At 44.3% G+C, this 18,984-nt stretch overlaps 2 protein-coding genes and 1 pseudogene across 3 annotated transcripts; 1 reads left to right on the top strand and 2 right to left on the bottom strand.

The window, feature by feature from the left end:
- Positions 1 to 284: 284 nt before the first annotated feature.
- LOC129822481 (cyclic AMP-dependent transcription factor ATF-4-like) lies at positions 285 to 3,264 on the top strand. 2 transcript variants are annotated; one of them, XM_055880802.1, is made up of 3 exons: positions 285 to 469; positions 1,291 to 1,704; positions 1,907 to 3,264. In XM_055880802.1, exons 2-3 carry the CDS (start codon positions 1,401 to 1,403, stop codon positions 2,860 to 2,862), a joined length of 1,260 nt encoding a protein of 419 aa, XP_055736777.1. In that variant the 5' UTR covers positions 285 to 469; positions 1,291 to 1,400; the 3' UTR covers positions 2,863 to 3,264. The 2 variants fall into 2 exon arrangements, with proteins under 2 accessions (XP_055736777.1, XP_055736766.1); XM_055880791.1 differs by having other exon boundaries at positions 287 to 469; positions 1,904 to 3,264.
- A 3,371-nt stretch (positions 3,265 to 6,635) lies between these two features.
- LOC129822474 (uncharacterized) lies at positions 6,636 to 10,697 on the bottom strand (annotated as a pseudogene).
- Positions 10,698 to 10,778: 81 nt separating this feature from the next.
- Positions 10,779 to 17,258, bottom strand: LOC129822466 (GTPase IMAP family member 8-like). The gene is made up of 3 exons (XM_055880765.1): positions 15,733 to 17,258; positions 14,788 to 15,372; positions 10,779 to 12,818 (listed from the first exon to the last, which is right to left on the bottom strand). The coding sequence occupies exons 1-3, from the start codon at positions 16,529 to 16,531 to the stop codon at positions 12,742 to 12,744; spliced, it is 1,461 nt and encodes a 486-aa protein (XP_055736740.1). The 5' UTR covers positions 16,532 to 17,258; the 3' UTR covers positions 10,779 to 12,741.
- Positions 17,259 to 18,984: the final 1,726 nt, after the last annotated feature.

Genomic DNA, 18,984 nt, shown 5'->3' with positions numbered 1-18,984 from the left:
CATTAGTAACCTCTAAAAATGTGACTAAGGAAAATGTTATGTATTTTTCACTTTTTATTTGTATGTTTATCTCACATAATATTATTTAAAAGTATGCATTAATGTGTCTGTAATAGAATAAACGTGACAAAAATGAATGTGGACATTAAAAAATGCTTTTCTATAAGTTCCAAAATATGTTTTACAATGGCGGGGGTACCACGATGGAGGCACGGAGGCTTCAACACAGCGACTCCTTATAAGTCTTCTAGTGTGTATATATAAATCATTGGTCTTTTGGGAGTTGTATATTACGTCGCGCTCTCAAAATGCGCCATTTTCTACCAGCGCCCAACAATATCAACATTTAAGTGACACCGCTCTCTTGAGCGAAATGGCAGTTTAACGGCTTGCGGCGGTCCTAGCAGCAGCAAATCCAACAGTGCATCAACCCAGTGCACTGCTTCAACTTCATATTTGTCAAAATGACGTAAGTATATATTTAAGGATTTTATTTGTAAGCAATTTGCTAGCTAACAGCCCAATGACGTCAGTGAGCTCTAACCTCAATTTGTGAAGCTATTAGCCTGCTTCTGTTGTGTAGCGAAGTATGTTCTAAATACATATAGTAACGTTATAACTTGCCGTAAGGTCGCCAGACAAATCCTTGGAATGACATTGGATACAAACGTCACGAGTCAGATCAGAGAATGTTACATTGTATTTCTTTCGGGCAAAAGGGTCAGTGAGTTGTTTCATAATTACAGCGCTAGACATTGTCACCAATTGTTTAAAAATAGGTGGTACGATTTTATGGAATTTTCCAGGAATGCCAATGTGGCAAACAAAATGGTTCGTGATTTTTTTGGGGGGGAACAAAATGGCGATATAATCAGTGTTTAAGGTGGGAGGGTGTACACAAGTGTGGCTGTTGGTTATGGAGGCGGAAGCAGCCATCTCATTCGCTAGACACACTTCCATTCTGACGATGGTTGCTGTGGAAACTGACCTCATTTGGCGCGTTTGCGAGTCACAAGACAAAGGCAGGGAGGGTATTCAGTGCCAGCGTTGTAAAATGGTAGGGGCAGTGTTGTGCACAAAACGCATTACATATATAAACATAAGTTCAGACTTAATGTTTTTCCCACCCAATTCAAAATGTGCAGCCAAATATTACATTACACAAAATAACACTGCCGACCATGACATAATATAAAAATCAACAAAGGAGAAAAAGCTAATTTGCCTACATTATGAGCTACTGTTTACATTATTACATGCTCACCATGTCTAATCCTGTCTCTTTCCCAGGTCCCTTGTGGAAACCCTCAGCACTGCTGTAGTTGACAGCATAAAAGAATCGCTCGACCTCTTACTGCCGTACCTACCGTCTCAGATCCTAGTGACTGAACAACAGAGCTATGACCATGATGAGTTCACAGTTTGGCCTGGACGATATGGAGGCCCTACTCTGGGGGCCTTCCTCTCTCATGGCTGACCCCATGGGGTCGCTGCGCCACCAAGATGAAGTTACCTCGATAGAGGGGGGGGCTTCACCCCTCTCGTCATCTTCCTCTTCTCCACTTCTCCTTCTATCCCCTCCTCCCACTCCGCCGTCACTGCTCCTCCAGGAAGAGAAGGCTGGGGCAGACTTGCTGTCCTTCCCTTGGCTATCTGCTGACCAGCTAGGCCACACCCATCACATTGGTGCAGATGATGGGAAAGGTGAGGACCACAACATCCTAAGTCCTCCACACGTATGTTCATACTAGTCAACAGTGTGTAGAAATCCATAGCAATTTATATTTTATTCCCATTCTGGTTTTTGCCGTATAGAAAAGGTAATGACTTATCACACATTTTAATTCCAATATATTACTTTAGCTATTGAGCAGCTGATTAACCCTCTCTTTGTCCTCCACAGAAGATGCCTTTTCTGGCATGGACTGGATGGCCGAGAGGGTAGACCTGAGTGAGTTTGATCTGGACTCCTTTATTGGTTCCTGCAGCCCAGACGGTTCCCCCAGCTCCCCTGAAGACCTCATCACTTCCTTAGAGTGTCCCATGGAGCTGGACTTACTCCCCCTCCCCACTCTCCCTACTCCCACGGACCTCCCCACCACCACTGATCCACTTCTCCCCCCGACCGTGTCACAGCCCCAGGAAGACCCTCAGGAGGTGTTTCATTCACCTCCCCCCTGCGTCCCTGATGCCCAGGAGGAGCTGGAGATCAAGTCGGAGCCCCAGTCCCCAGCCCCCTCTCCTCCTCCATCACCCACCTTCACCTTAGAGTTGGGCAGTGAGGTGTATGTCTCCGCGAGTGTCAGCGAGAAGCCGCTTCACCTGGAGGTTCCCCAGCCAGTCCCCAGCATTGTGCTGTCTCTCTCCCCAACCCGCATCGTCGTCCTCCTGGCCCCTAAACAGGAGGTCGGCGTGACAACCACCCCTATCACCATCCCAGAGATCCTCTCTGACAGTGACAGCAGCTTCAGCTCCTCTGGTCAGCTCAACCAGCCACCCATCGCCACAACTCAGTCAAGTTTCCAAAATGAGAGCAAACCGTACCCAACAACCCCCAAGTCTAGGCCACAACATCCAGACCAGCCCACCACCACATCGAGTGGGACAATGAAGTCCTCCACTGGAGGACCCCCGAAGGAGAAGAAGCTCAAGAAAATGGCACAGAACAAGACGGCGGCCACGCGCTACCGCCAGAAAAAGAAGACTGAGCAGGAGGCCTTGAGCGCGGAGTGCGATGAGCTCGAGCAGAGGAACCACAAGCTTGCGGAGAAAGCGGACTCCATCGCCAATGAGATCCAGTATCTCAAGGAGCTCATGGAGGAGGTGCGCCAAGCGAAGAGCAAGAAGGGCCTTGTGACCTAACTGTATTGTGTAACCCCCAAGTATCCCACTATCTAAAATCTATATGCTTTTTAAATGCGTGTATTGTATTGAGACTCCCAAAGCCCAAGTTCTATTGACATTTGACCTTCCTGCCTGTCTCTTCCTTTAAGAGTGAGACTATTGTTCTTGTAGCTTGAGTTTGATGTAGTTGCTGATCTCTTGTATGAAAACCTTAAGTATTTTCCAGACAAACAGTATATTGACTTATGTAATTAGTCTGATCTTTTGTAGTCTTTGTCATTGTTTATTATCAATAGACGTGTCTATTGTTGTAGATGCATGTCTTAAGTAGGCTTTGAAGGCTCTTATTCATATGTACTTTTACTGTAGTCTGAATCATATCTAATTGTATTCATTTTATCTATTAAAAAGTCAAATCCATTTGGTTTTGTGCTTTTCATTTAGCAAACAAACTGGGAATGGGAATATACAGTGATCATGATAAAGTATATTATTGGGACCAATTTTGCCATTTCCATAGTCGTTTCAAAATAGGGCCCTTGGCCTGCCTTGTCATTTGGCAAATACAGGTGTGAATGTTTGTAAGTGTGGAGGCAAGTTGTTTTAAATATAGCCCAGATTTGACCCGCTCCAGTGCTCTCCTGAGTCATGTGAAAACCTGTTCGGTGTAGGAACATTTAACAGTGTGTTCTGGCCCAACATAAAACCCTTTACCCAGATAAGGGTCAGGTTAAACAACCATTGTGTGCGCTCCAACCCTATCAGAAAGGTCTACACATGAGACAATTCAATAAGCATGCGATGCTTCTTTCTAGAGAGAAAACAAGGACCGGGTTCTAAATTGCACCGTATCGCCTACATAGTTAATTTACTTAGTTCATTGTGGGATACTACAGGAGCCAGGGTACATCCAAGTTCCAACTCCTTAATTTGTATGTTCTGATCATCCTGTGTTGGGACACAGTTTACAGTTACCTCACTGACCTGCTCTGAACAGTGCTGTGCATTTGTGTGCTGACTTAAGCACTGCTGACATAATGGAGGTTGACCACAGTGACTGCCCTGTATTCAACCTAAAACTGGGACACGGGTTCTAAAACTGTTTTTGCTCTAGGCCTTTTGTCCAGATGGCTTGGGGGAAATTCTATTTGGGCCTGTACAAAACATTTAGTGCTGAGGCACAATTTATGTCTCTCTGAAAACACTCACAAGCTCCCCAAAGAAGCTGTGGGCAGTGAGAAGCACAACCAGTTCTATAGGACAATTAAACCCAATTTACCACAACTTCTGCTAACTCTTGATGTTACAACTGGTCTGTCTGAAAGCAACCTTTTAATTCCAACCCTTTTGTTGCACAATTTAATAATGGATAATAACCCCCTCCGCAAAGCAGAAAGTCTCCTGGCTCCAGGTGTGTCATGCGATTCAGTCTTTCTTGGGAATCTCATCATGTGAGATCTGTAATGGACATGTGACTGACCAAACTTGGCCTAACCGTTCTTGGCCCGTGACTGACAGTAGGCTTTCACAAGTTGTGGGTTCTGTTGATTCCTCAGTTGCAGTTGGTGTCAGCAACACAGTTGAAGTTTTTATGTTCAGTTCATAGACATCTTTTAAATATGGGAAGACATGCAATAGACCTACATTGGACATATAGACCTACAAATTATCTTGGGATGGTATTGCAAAAAAACTTTCTTAATCACAGTTGTGGGATAAGCTCTTCAAAAAAGTCCATTATTTGCTTGAATAATTCCTAATAACTTGGTAATTGTTCATTTGACTGGACCTCCAGGACCAAGTCCTCCTCAAAAACAAAGCAGGATCCACAGATAAGGTCCCCATCAGAGGCCTAGCAGCTACAGGCCCCATGAATATCATCAACACCTCCACACTCTGGTGCCTCTCCAGAGAGACAGAATCATCTCCAAAATGTGAATCTTGTTTCTCATGATCTGATGATCTTTAGATGCCTTTTGGCAAACTCCAAGTGGGCTGTTGTGCTTTTTCCTGAGGAGTGGCTTCCGTCTGGCCACTCTACCATAAAGGCCTAATTGGTGGACAGCTGCAGAGATGGTTGTCCTTCTGGAAGGTTCTTCCATCTCCACAGAGGAACTTTAGAGCTCTGTCAGAGTGACCATTGGATTCTTTGTCACCTCCTTGACCAAGGCCGTTCTCCCCCGATTGCTCAGTTTGGCCGGGCGGCCAGCTCTAGGAAGAGTCTCGCTGGTTCTAAACTTGGAGGCCACTGTGTTCTTGGGGACCTTCAATGCTGCAGAAATGTTTTGGTACCCTTCCCCAGATCTCTGCCTTGACTCAACCCTGTCGCGAAGATCTACTGACAGTTCCTTCGACCTCATGGTTTGTTTTTTTTGCTCTGCATGCACTGTCAACTTATATAGACAGCTGTGTGCCTTTCCAAATCATGTCCAATCAATTAAATTTACCACAGGTGGACTCCAATCAAGTTGTAGAAACATCTCAAGGATGATCAATGGAAGCAGGCTGCACAAGATTCTTCAAAGTAGCCACCCTTTGCCATAATGACAACTTTGCACACTCTTGGCATTCTCTCAACCAGCTTCACATGGAATGCTTTTCCAACAGTTTTGAAGGAGTTCCCACATATGCTGAGCACTTGTTGGCTGCTTTTCCTTCACTCTTCAGTCCAACTCACCCCAAATCATCTCAGTTGGGTTGAGGTCAGGGTATTGTGGAGGCCAGGTCATCTGATGCAGCACTCCATCACTCTGCTTCTTGCTCAAATAGTCCTTACAGTCCCACTAAGCGCAAACCAGATGGGATGGCATAGCGCTGCAAAATGCTGTGGTAGCCATGCTGGTTAAGTGTGCCTTGAATTCTAAATAAATCACTTACAGCGTCAGTAGCAAGCACCCCTACACCATCACACCTCCTCCTCCATGGTGGAAACCGCACATGCAGAGATCAGCCGTTCACCTACTCTGTGTCTCACAAAAGACAAGGCGGTTAGAACCAAAAATCTCAAATTTGGACTCAAAGGACAGATTTCCACCAGTCTAATGTCCATTGCTCGTGTTTCTTGGCCCAAGCATGTCTCTTCTTATTGGTGTCCTTTAGTGTTTTTTTTTGCAGAAATTTGACCATGGCCTGATTCACAGAGTCTCCTCAGAACAGTTTATGTTGAGATGTGTCTTATTTAAACTCTGGAGCATTTATTTGGGCTGCAATTTCTAAGGCTGGTAACTCAAATGAACTTAACCTCTGCAGCAGCGGTAACTCTGGGTCTTCCTTTTCTGTGGCGGTCCTCATGAGAGCCAGTTTCATCATAGCACTTGATGGTTTTTGCGACTGCACTTGAAGAAACTTTAAAAGTTCTTGAAATATTGACTGACATTCATGTCTTAAATTAATGATGGACTATCATTTCGCTTATTTGAGCTGTTCTTGCCATAATATGGACTTAGCCTTTCACCAAATAGGGCTATATTCTGTATACCACCCCTACCTTGTCACAACAAAACTGATTGGCTCAAATTCATTCAGGAAAGACATTCCACAAATTAACAATGCACACCTGTTAATTGAAATGGATTCAAGGTGACTACCTCAGAGAGAGAATACCAAGGGTGTGCAAAGTTGTCATCAAGGAAAATGGTGGCTACTTTGAAGAATCTCAAATATATCTTGATTTGTTTAACACTTTTTTGGTTACTACATGATTCCATATGTGTTATTTCATAGTTCTGATGTCATCACTGTTATTATACAATGTAGAAAATATTTTTAAAAAATACAGAAAAACCCTTGAATGAGTAGGTGTGTCCAAAGTTGACTGGGACTCATTTATTATATCTCCTAGATATAGGACAAACACTTCAAAACCTTGTTTCTTATGATAGTTTTTTGCCATTTATGAATGTGTTATTCAATGCATTTCTCTGGGCTATAGTAGTAAAGGCCAAATTCTATATTTTATAAACAAAAAAGTATATATTTTTTAATCTAAAAGGGTCTTAAAAATTCTAAATTAAATAGCTAAATAATCCATAGTGTGACCATCTTAAAACAATTCCATGTCAGAACTCTCTCCAGCTGCAGTAGGATTCAACAACACACGGATGTTCTGTCGATGTGCCTTTGATCAAGGCACTTAACCCTCATATGCTCCAGGAGTGCTGTTCTACTATGGCTGACCCTGTAAAAAAATAAAAAAAAATAAAAATAAAAAAAAACATTTCACTGCACCCATCTGGTGTATGTGACAATAAAACATTTTATCAATTTATTTTAAATAAAGTCTAGTAAAATGATTACAAAACCCATCTACAAATGAAACTAGAGCCAGTTGCACTGCAGCAGTGTTTGTCCACAAAGCCAGTGCAGTCATCCTCTGTTAACACAAAATAATCCTATCAGGCAGAGCATACTGATGACCTTATGCAAACTTTAGGGTGGTGGTGGGGGAGGTTGAGGTATAGAGACCACATCAACACAAAGACAGAAAGGGTAAGGTATAGTGGGTGTTCGGAACTAAATTTCAACCACAAATGTTGGCTAAAACATTGGATCAGAACAATCATGTTATCAGTTCAATAATGCTGAGCCATAGACAAAGGAGAGCAGTTCAGTATCCTCTACTCACCATAATCTGTGTGTATGGGCAAGAAGGCCTCATCACCATTCAGTCTGAATTTCCTCTATTTTGTCCAGCAGATCCAAACTGCAGAGCTCAAGCCCTCCCCTCTGAATGTGCTCCTCAACGGCTGTGTGGCTCAGCCAAGCCCCACAGGTGAACAGCACCATGGTGTGGAACCATGCCTCTTGAGTTCAGTGACCAAGGGCAGCACCAGGATGATGGTGTGGGTGTAACAGGGTGAAGGTGCCTCTATTTGAGTAATTACGGTTGTCATGTGAATTGTATATGCTTTCCTATTGGTCTGTCTGAATTAATTGTTTGAGTGTTCTGATTGGTGGCAGAAGTGGCTCAGCAGAAAGCACCTCCACCTGTTCCTACAAAATGGTGGCGCATTTCCTGGAGTGGCAAGAAGGAAAAACAGGGATGGAGCTGTTGCACACTAGACCTATGGTAGCTTGTGAACTTCCCTTCATGGAGGACATCTTCTATATACAGTCTCTGTGTTAGCAGTAAGTATCCGGAACACACTTGTGTTTGGCTGTGTATACAGCCAGCGAGGTCATCGTTGTGTTTTGTGTCTATTGTTACATTTAAGGGGCTTGCTTATTTATTGCATGTGCCCTTTAGTCTGAAGACCTTTTGACATTTAATCCTTATTTATTACAGTGTGTGCTTTGCTGTGCTGACTAGGATACTTTCAAGACTTGAACATTGCATGTTACCACAATTATTGCAGTAGCCGTTTTGTGCTTTAGACTGAGACACTAACTTTCCTTTTAGGTGCGATTCCAAGCCCACCCAGTACAGCCCTATTTGTACATGATCTTTGTAATATTTTTTACTTTATTTATCCTGTGTTGTGTGTGTTTTCCATACCGGTACCCAGTTCAGGTCTCTGACCCTGCCCTATCCTAGAACCTGTGGTGGTTATATGGCGGCTGGGCTGGAGGAGGGCGCCCCCTTGCTTCATTGTGTGCCTCACAGAAACCCAGTCCCAGTTGGGGGTGTCTACTATGGGGACCTTGCGTCCGACCACATCAGCTTGCCTCCTCAGGTTCTGCTCCATCTCTGTCTTTGACTAAAAAGACCCTCTGACCTAAGATGGTGTTCCTGACAACTTTTTTTCATTCCTTTCCAGCCCGGCAAAGCGCAAAGATCATCCGGACACTCTGCGCCTTCTCCCTCACCCTCCTCAACCGCCTTCCTTGCCTGCTCCTACTCCAGCTGCAACATACCAGCCGTGGTTGTCTTTATCCAGCTCCTCTGCCTTCTCCAGAAGCTCCTGAACCTGTCTTCACCAAATTGTCATCCTCACTCTGCTGTGTGTTACTATTCAGGCCATGGTATCTGTTACCACACCTCTCCACCAGCCACTGAAGGGGCTCCCCAGCTGTGATGAACTCATCCACAAATGTTCCTTCAGGTAGCTTGTCCACCCCAGTGAAGAGCACCTCCAGGCCCCTCCTCCTAGATGACCCATCTGCTTCTCTGCAGCCTTCTTGTGGCCCTCTGAAGGGCTGTGACACGGGGACCTCCAGTAGAAGTGTGTGGGGCCCTGAGGGGCAGAGTGTGGCACTGACACACAGTCCCTCCTCGCTTGCCTGCTCTGGTGGGCCCAGGTAGCATTATCTGCTGAGTCACGGGGTGTAATTCAGGGTGGGTTGTCAACTATGGGGATCCGCCTTCCACAGACCTCACTGTGGCCAACGGTGCTGTGGACAGTCTCTGTCCCAGTCTGGAAGATCTCCTCACCTAGGATGGCCTTCCCTGTACTTCTATTCTCAGCTTCCGGCCCCGCCAGCAACTGGAGCTCCAGGAGATGACAGATGGGTTCTATTGTCGGAAACGACAACAACAACCACTGACTGCTGTTTTGACTCTTCATTTGTGCTCTCCACAGCAGCTAGGTAGTCATGCAAAAGGGACAGTTAGTTTCCGGCCTCATCACCGTTCAGTCTGAGTTTCCTCTGTTAAGTTGACAGCAGATGTTGGGATTGTGCGAGAAGGCCTGCGGATGGATGCCTGACATTCAGAAACTAAACTCAATTACGGGTACCAGATTCAGAGCCAGAGAAGACTGTAGCCATTTTGACTCCTGCCTCTTGTTTTCTCTCTCACTCCCCACCTCCCTTCTACTCCCAGTTATGTCTGTTAGACTGTGTAAACAGAGAGCTCCACAAGATGCTGGCAGTCTTCTTCTTGGCTCTCACATTCTATCCCATCTCTCTGACTCCTCCCTTCCTCTTTCTTCCTCCCTCTCTAATGGTCTTTCCCTCACATTCCCGGAACTCTCTTGTATCTCCTGTCATATTCAGCCTTAAAGAGAACACATTGTACACAATGCAGATGGGAAGTCAACACAGTGCAGCTCTTCTCTGGAAAGTGACTTGTTATTCAGATGACGCATATTAGGGAGCTGCTCCCACACAGAAAACAACATGTCGCTGAAGACTGTGGGGGCTGGCTGGAGCAGGACTGGACTGAAATTACAATGGTTTTCTGTTAGTCCTGGTATATTTTTCATTGAGCATGCAATAGTCCCAAGTACTAAGCTTAATCTGTGTCCAGGAAACCAGCCCCTAATGTTTTAAGACTACACACATTACACACGTCACTACACAAGAGATGTTATGATACCAGCTAGCTACCCTACTGATATTGTTGCACATGCTAAGTTTAGGTGTCCTAGGCCTAGCTACATGGGCTGTAACCGGATTTTTAAATGTGCATTTATGTGAGAAGTTAGAGTATGTGGACTGTGTTGTATACATGTGCCCAGGACACAAACTTACCGGGGTCCAGAGCCAGCTCCGTTTTGACCCTTTAGTTGGCCACAGATTATCAACTTGTTCAGTTCATGGTGACAAAATAAATATATACGAAAGTACAAAGAGGGCATACCCCGAAACTAAAGTGAACACAAAACAAACACTGCCAGGCCGAGAGGCTTCTGGCCACCTTTTTTTTGATTGTCGAGAATCTTAATTGCCCGCACCTGTGTGCTTATCGAGGCTTCCTGGCAGAGCACAGAACCTGACCCGGTTGGGGATGGAACGTGGAAGTGGTAGTATGCTGTCCACCTACTATGTCAGGGTTAAGCAACCATGGTCCTGTTTTTGATTTAACCGACCTAGAGGACCAGGTATGTTGAATTTAGGCATTCACTAAATTGATCAATTGACTAAGTAGCTCAGTGTGGTGCCCAGTTGGGATAAAATCCGGCAGTACCTGAGGCACTCCAGGAACAGGGTGGCCCACTCCTGTACTATGTGCTAACACGAAACAACCACCCCATATCGTAACAATATACAGTACATACAGTGCAAAATGTTTTAATATACATGTTTCCATGAATTTCAGTGCAATTGAACATTCACATCACATCATGTGCATGTCTTTTTAAATATGTGTACTGCAATGCGCTACCAGATAAAACAGTCAGTAAAGCATTTATAAGTGTCAGAGTTGAGATATTTAAAATAAGAAGTTAATGTTAGATTTCAATAATACACGGCAGTGCTGTCACAGGACATCCATTACTCCATTCCAGTTTAGTATTGTTCTGACGACACGAACCAAAGCCTGATCAAATGATAAGATTGATGTGAATATTTTAAGAGTGCCGTTTATCTTTCGGATGCTCACCACACATGCATTTATTCGACAATGTATCCATAATGCGTAGTTGCATTTTCAATTACCATAACTCCTTGAGGGAAACGATGACAACTCGGTCGCTCTTGAATCGCAGTGGCATTTGGGGATTTTGGAAATGTCCATTCTCTAGATTTTAAATGTATTTGGGTACATCTTCCCTTTTCAAATCAACTAAAAGGGCAGCTTAATGACTTTAAATCATTTCTAACGTTATGATAGAATTGTGCCACAGTAGGAGTAGTAACACCAATGACGGTAACACCAATGACACATTTTAGGTAAATTAGGATTTTCTTAAATGGAGGCCATAGAAGGTAAAATATTACGTCTTTAACCCTTTAAAAATAATTTACTAAAGTGATATGATGAATAATTTTGCTCACAGTATAATTGCCCTTCATTTACATTTCAATTGAGGCAACCACATCAGGTGAGGCAACCCCATATCACAGCCATAGTAAGTATGCCACATTATATGCCAAACAGCCAACATGTATGGAAGTATATATGGAAGTTTAGTTTCTAATTGATTACATAAAAATGTATCTTGAATGTTGGCTGTATGGTATATATGAGGGAGATGTACCCCTTTCTGTCCAATGAGGTCATTAACGGGGGAAAAAATCAGCAAGTATAGTCACACTTCAGAATAGGGAACACGTATTGAGGTGCTATGCCCTTATTAGTCCCAGCTTGAGAGTTTCTTGTGTAACTTTATTTATTAACAATAAATATGACTATTACAGCTAATAACGAGGTTATAATTACATGCCTTATGTTTGAATAACAAATAACTTAATTAAGGTCTAATATATGGCTAATAACACATAATAAAGGCCTTATAAGCTACTTATATACATAATTATAAACTAGAAATTAGTGGCCCATATGTGTACCTTCAAATAAAGTGTCACCCTTGTTTGAATTGCAGTTATTAATTGGTCTAAGGCTGCATCATTCGTGCGGGACGACATGTTTACTGTTGCCTTGTTTATCTTTGTAATGAGTAATGAGATCAGCTTTAATATTGCAGAGAGATTGTGACTTCTATCAATGTAATTATAAGCATCATTTCCAATCCCCCATATCTTTTTTTGGTGAATATTTTTTTTTTATTACATACATTTTCCTTCTTTTTAATAGCCTTTATTTGGTTTCATTGAACTATACAATATTTTGTTACTTTCTAGCATTCCAAATAGTAGATATATCTCTTAATGCCCAAAATATGTCACTACAATGTGCTTGCATTGAGTACTGCATACAGTTTTGCAGTATAAAGGACTTGCATGATGTTTTATCATTGATAAACAGTTCAATATAAACAAAAACATGAATGATGTGCAATTATTTGTCCTTTTAAAGTGTTTTTCATGGTTGCAAAGGCGAGGGACGCAAATGCCACAGCAATTCAAGAATGACCCAACTACTTTGAATACATGTACAGTCCCTTCAGAAAGTATTCACACAATAGTTTCTGAAGGCATTGTATGTGTTATTTCATTTCCAGTGTAATTATACACCAGCCTACTTTGAAATGTGAATGTTTTGCCTTGGGGTGTGAGAGCGTGTCCACCTTACAGTGTGTAAGCATGTGCTCTTGGCTACTCTCTCCCTTGTCACTACTGGAGCTGGCATCCTCTGCTACAGTCCTCTTCAGGGCTGTTGTTCTCAGATGACTCAGGGCTTTCTTCATCCACTGTCAAACACAAAAGAACCCAATTATCTCAAAACGTATTCTCCAATGGGGGGGGGGGGGGGGGGTTAAAATAATTTGATAAAATATTGAATTTGGCCTTTACTACAATAGCCCATAGAAACACATTGAATAACACATGAGTTAATGGCAAAAAAGACTGGCAGAAAAAACAAATCATTAGGAATAATGTTTTGAAGTGTCTGTCATATATCTAGGATATATAAGAAACCTCAGGAAATATGTGATTTTTTTGGGGGACATATATTTACCCTTTTATCTTTGTTGGCACAAAGCTGCCTCCAAACTTCCCTTCGTTTGTATGGGTTACCTTCAGATGAGTCCCGTGACACTTGTTGGGGTCATAGAGCAAAACGGAGAACACCATCAACCCGATGGTGAGTTTCCCCCTTCCATACAGGGGTCATAATAGTTAGGCCAAACCGTTCGGGTGCCACAGACGTTTTCGTGAGAAGAACGATTTTTGGGATGTCTCATGGTCTGACAAACACAGCTGTGGCTCGGCAACCTTCCACCGCAGATGTGAAAGGCCGACATAGGCGTAAGCGGTGGATTGAGACACATCCCATGCAAAAACTGATATTCCTAGCTTAAACTGAACGGTATTGTTGTTCCGAGACAGGATTCTGTCGAGGCACAGATCTGGGTAAGGATACCAAAAAATGTCTGCAGCATTGAAGGTCCCCAAGAACACAGTGGCCTCCAACATTCTAAAATGGAAAAAGTTTGGAACCACCAAGACTCTTCCTAGAACTGGCCACCCAGCAAAACTGAGCAATCGGGGGAGAAGGGCCTTGGTCAGGGAGGGGACCAAGAATCCGATAGTCACTCTGCCAGAGCTCCAGAGTTCCTCTGTGGAGCTGGTTGTCCTTCTGGAAGGTTCTCCCATCTCTGCAGCACTCCATCAATCAGGCCTTTCGGGTAGAGTGGCCAGACAGAAGCCACTCCTCAGTAAAAGGCACAGGACAGCCTGCTTGGAATTTGCCAAAAGGCACCTAAAATACTCTCAGTCCATGAGAAAAAAGATTCTCTGGTCTGATGAAACCAAGATTGAACTCTTTGACCTGAATGCCAAGCGTCACGTCTGGAGGAAACCTGGCAACATCCCTACGGTGAAGCATGATGGTGGAAGCATCATGCTGTGGGGATGTTTTTCAGCAGCAGGGACCTAGAGGCGAGTCAGGATCAAGGGAAAGATGAACGGAGAATAGTACAGAGAGATTCTTGATGACAACCTGCTCCAGAGCGCTCAGGACCTCCGACTGGGGCGAAGGTTCACCTTCCAAAAGGACAATGGTTCACCTTCCAAAAGGACATTGACCCTAAGCACACAGCCAAGACAACGCAGGAATAGCTTCGGGACAAGTCTCTGAGTTTCCTTGAGTGGCTCAGCCAGAGCCCGGACTTGAACCCAATCGAACATCTCTGGAGAGACCTGAAAATAGCTGTGCAACGACGCTCCCCATCTAACCTGACAGAGCTTGAGAGGATCTGCAGAGAAGAATGGGAGAAACTCCCCAAATACAGGTTTGCCAAGCTTGTAGCGTCAAACCCAAGAAGACTTGAGGCTGTAATCACTGCCAAAGGTGCTTCAACAAAGCACTGAGTAAAGGGTCTGAATACTTTTGTAAATTTTATATTTCATTTCTATTTATACATTTGTTAAAATTTCTAAAAACCTGTTTTTTCTTTATCATGGGGTATTGTGTGTCGATTGATGGGGAAAAAACTATTTAATCAATTTTAGACTAAAGAAGGAAAAAAACAATTGAATACATTTCAGAATAAGGCTGTAACATAACAAAATGTGAAAAAAGTCAAGGGGCCTTAACTTTACTGTATAACAAAAAATGCATGACAAAAACAATCATAACAACATATATGAACTTCATCCAGAAGTGAATTAATGGCAGCAGAGAAAGAAGAGAGCGGTTCAGTATCGTCTACTCACTCTGTATTGGCAAGAAGGCCTCATCACCATTCTCTCTGATCATTTCCTCTATTTTGTCCAGCAGATCTGAGATGTTCCTTGTGTCCTTCCCCGGCATCTTGCTGTCCACCACGTGATAATAGTTCCCACAGTATTCCAACAACCTGTGGAGCTCCCGCCCTCCCTTCTGAATGTGCTCCTCGACGGGTGTTCGGCCTAGCCAATCCCCGCAGCTGAACAGCACCATGGTGTGGAGACACGCCCTATCACCAAACAGGCCCTCCAGGTGGGCCTCCAGGGTCCGCCTCTTGCGTGAAGTGAGGGTGGAGATGATGGGCAGCACCAGGAGAAGGGTGTGGGGGCCAGGCCGGAGGAGGGTGGCACCTCGCTTCGACTCCTGTCTGACGTGTTTGGGGGTGCGTCTGACGGAGAACCAGTCCCAGCCAGGGGTGTCAACGATAGTGACCCTGCGTCCGGCCACCTCAGCCTGCCTCCTAAGGCTCTGCTCCGTCTCTGTTCCAGACTCAAAGTCCCGCCGGCCCAGGATGGTGTTCCCTACAGAACTTTTTCCCACTCCTTTCCAGCCCAACAAGAGGACCCTCAGCTCTGGAAGAGACAGGGAGAGATAGAAAGCTTTATAACATGTATGCTATTTATTAAAACCTTTGAACTTTTAGGAACTATTATGCCAAGTATACAAAACTCTTAGAAAAGAAGGTTATATTTAAAAAGGTTTTTCAGGTGTCCCCAATGGAGAACCCTGTAACAACATTAACCGGTGTTATTACATTAACCGTTGTTAAAAACCCTTTGAAGAACCCTTTTAGGTTCCATGTAGAACCCTTTCCACCGAGGGTTCTACATGGAATCTAAAAGGGTTCTTCAAATGGTTCTCCCGTGGAGACAGCCGAAGAACCCTTTTTTAAAACCCTTTCTTCTATCAGTGAAGCAATAAGAGCTGGTCACCTCTGGGAGGCCCTCCGACCATCCGCAGTCTCTGCCTCTCCCTTTCCTCCCGCTCCTCTCTCACCCGCCTCTCTTCCACCGCCTTCCTTGCCTGCTCCTCCTCTAGCAGAATCAGTTCGTTTACTGCAAAATACCAGCCATGGTTTTCCTTAACCTGCTCCTCTACCTTCTCCAGCAGCTCTTGAACTTGTGTGTTCACCGTGTTGTCATCCCCACTCTGCTGTGTGTTACTATCCAGGCCATGGTATCTGTTACTACACCTCTCCACCAGCCACTGAAGGGGCTCCCCAGCTGCAATGAACTCTTCTACGAACGTCCCCTCAGGTAGCTTGTCGACCCCAGTGAAGAGCACCATGGTGGACCTCCAGGCCCCTCCTCCTAGATGACCCAGCTGCTTCTCTGCAGCCTTCCTGTGGCCCTCTGTGAAGGGCTGTGACACGGGGACCACCAGCAGGAGCGCGTGGGGCCCTGGGGGACAGAGAGTGGCACCGACACAGGGTCCCTCCTTGCTAGCCCGCTCTGGCGGGGCCCCGGTGTTATCATCCGCTGAGTCATGGGGTATAATCCAGCCTGGGGTGTCAACCACAGTGATACGCCTATTGCAGACCCCCCCGTGGCCAACGGTGCTGTGGACAGTCTCTGTCCCAGTCTGGAAGACCTCCTCACCTAGGATGGCATTCCCTGTGGTGCTCTTCCCAGCTCCTGGTCCCCCCAGCAACAGAAGCCTACGCTCCGGGAGATGACAGATGGGTTCAACTGTCGGAGACAACAACGACTGGCAGATATTTGGACTCTCCATTTGAGCTCTCCGAGGCAGGAAGGTAGTGAGTGATAGATATTGTCCTGTTTTAATGTCTATGCTGTCAGATGGCCAGAGAAGAGAGAGCTATAACTGACAGTAGCTACCGTTGGAATTGTCCATGGAAGCGTGCAGATGAATATCTGTAGCGAAACATAAAGGAGCAGAGCTCCAGAAGTAAACTCACCTGCCGGTACCAAATTCAGAAGCAGTGCAGACTGTAGCCATTTTGTCTCTAGCCTCTTGTTTTCTTACTCACCCCTCCACCTCTATGTGTTTTGCCTCCTGCTCCTTCAGGGGACACTGGTAATCTGTTAGATGGTGTATCCTGACCGGTCCACAAAATACTGACAGTCAAAAAGGTTTCCTCTTCTACGCTCTCTCCCTCTCATTCTCACTCTCCTTCAATCACAGAACATTTCACTCTATCCCACCCCCCCTCTCTCTCTCGCGCTCTGTTTCCCCGTTCTCTCTTTGTCACTCCTTCTCTCTCTTCCTTTCATTCTCCCATTTTCTTTCTCCCTTTCTCGCTGTAGGTCTTTCTGTCTTGCCCCCTCTTCCCTGGAACTCATTTTTTTCTCTTTTTTTATTTATCTTCTCAAGAGCGAATATTGTGCAGACAGGAAGTTAACACCATGCAGCTTCAGGGAAATGACTGGTCATATTGAGGGGAAGCAGACAAGGGAGCTGCTCCCACACCGAACACGACATACTGCTGCAGACAGAGACAAAATGGGGAGCAACGTTGGAGAGAATTTGCCGTGGTTACAGCTGTGGGAAGTATTCCCCCAATGCTGAACACTATTTATAATACAGACATTGGAGGAACAGGTGTGAGAGAGGGAGAATATGAGGGAGGAGGGAAAGAGATGATGATCATATTGAAATACGGTATTAACAAGAAAATACTATTTGAAATGCAGACCAGAAATGTGTGGTTTTGTACATTTTGGCTACTTATAATTCAAACCAAAGAGTCATGACTCTTATGAATCATTTCAGTTTAGCATGTGAGCATCTTGTGCCAGTTTTACAAACGGAACCACACAAAGCACAGCAAATAAGCTTTGCAACAGCTTTACGAGGAGGAAAAATGCATCTATGCAGCCTAGCGCCAGAGCCACTGTAGAGCGAGAGCACATGAAGCAACCACTAGATTGAGTGGCTCCCTCTGCAGGCTGAAACAAGCACAACACCCCTTGACTTTAAATAACAATAAACACAAAAAAAATCATCATTACAAAATGTCAAAGATAGGGGTACCATAGCTATATCTCACATTCTCCCACATTTCTGGTTGGCAACACAGGGAACCCAAACATAAGCAAAAAATGGTACAGAAAGTATTACCCCTTTTTCACATCAGCTGTTTCCCTTTTTCTTTGACGTTAGACAAACCAGGAACAACAATAGTAGCCTAATGCCTCTGACTTTATCAGAAACTTGTCCATAATGGTATATAAATGTGTCATAATACCAACCAACCAACCTCTTTTGACCTTGGTGGGTTTATTTATTTCAAGTATTATACTGCTATTGTACCATTTATCATAATTATGCGTTACCATGGTAGAATGTGACCCACGGTAGAGTGCAGGTTAAAACCATGGTATTTCCATGATCCACATCTATACCATGGTATAAATGATGCAATAACATGGTAATATTTGAATTGTCCAAATAGTATAGGGCCTACCTAACTGAGATTTGTAAATAGATGTTAGCCTAACAGAAAAATCCCCATAACAATCTGTCTAAGCTCCAGATATGTTTTTCTTTCTTCCATGGGCTGCGTCTCAATCCACCACATTGGCCGGTGTCGGACTTCCGCATCTGCGGTTGGAGGTGGCAGAGCTAAAGACCTGGAGTCAGAAGACACCCGAAAAATTGGTCTTCTCACGAAAACGTCTGCAGCGTCCCAATGGTTTGGGCTACATCACGGGACGTCTTGTCTGTAGCTACACACTATGACCCCTCTATGCATAGCTGTGGAAGTAGGGGTGCTGAGGGTGCTGCAGCCTGATTGTATTTTGGTGCTATTCATTAACAACATCTCCATGTATATGTTTGCTACTTCCTATTTAAGAATGTCCTCTGACATGTTGACTGTGATGTAGACCTACTTGAATAGTCACATCAAGGCTGTTTTTGAAGTAATCTAAATGGAATAATTCTACACCATCAGCTACCTACCATTAGCCACACTATATGAGTACAATGTGATTTGCATAACTTCAATTCTACATAAGTCATAAAGTGTGGAGTTGCTCTTCAATCCGAGTTGAGACAAGATGGATCTACCTTTTTTTTTGCGACATGGGCAATGGACATATTTAAATAACATTGGATTTTAAAAGTAGGTGCTTTGGGGTGGCAAGTAGCCTAGTGGTTAGAGCGTTGGGCCAGTAACCAAAAGGTTGCTAGATCAAATCCCCAAGTCGACAAGGTAAAAA

Source organism: Salvelinus fontinalis, chromosome 2, assembly GCF_029448725.1.
Source record: "Salvelinus fontinalis isolate EN_2023a chromosome 2, ASM2944872v1, whole genome shotgun sequence".
Lineage (NCBI taxonomy): Eukaryota > Metazoa > Chordata > Actinopteri > Salmoniformes > Salmonidae > Salvelinus > Salvelinus fontinalis.
Note: the sequence above shows the minus strand (reverse complement) of the source record. Positions and strands in the feature narration are given on the sequence as shown.

Coding starts and splice junctions, on each gene's coding strand:
- LOC129822481 (XM_055880791.1), top strand. CDS start 1,401: ATGACCATGATGAGTTCACAGTTTGGCCTGGACGATATGGAGGCCCTA. Junction 1,705..1,903: donor TGGTGCAGATGATGGGAAAG/GTGAGGACCACA, acceptor TGTCCTCCACAG/AAGATGCCTTTTCTGGCATG.
- LOC129822466 (XM_055880765.1), bottom strand. CDS start 16,531: ATGGAGAGTCCAAATATCTGCCAGTCGTTGTTGTCTCCGACAGTTGAA. Junction 15,373..15,732: donor GGTCGGAGGGCCTCCCAGAG/GTGACCAGCTCT, acceptor TGTCTCTTCCAG/AGCTGAGGGTCCTCTTGTTG. Junction 12,819..14,787: donor GGCCTTCTTGCCAATACAGA/GTGAGTAGACGA, acceptor TGTGTTTGACAG/TGGATGAAGAAAGCCCTGAG.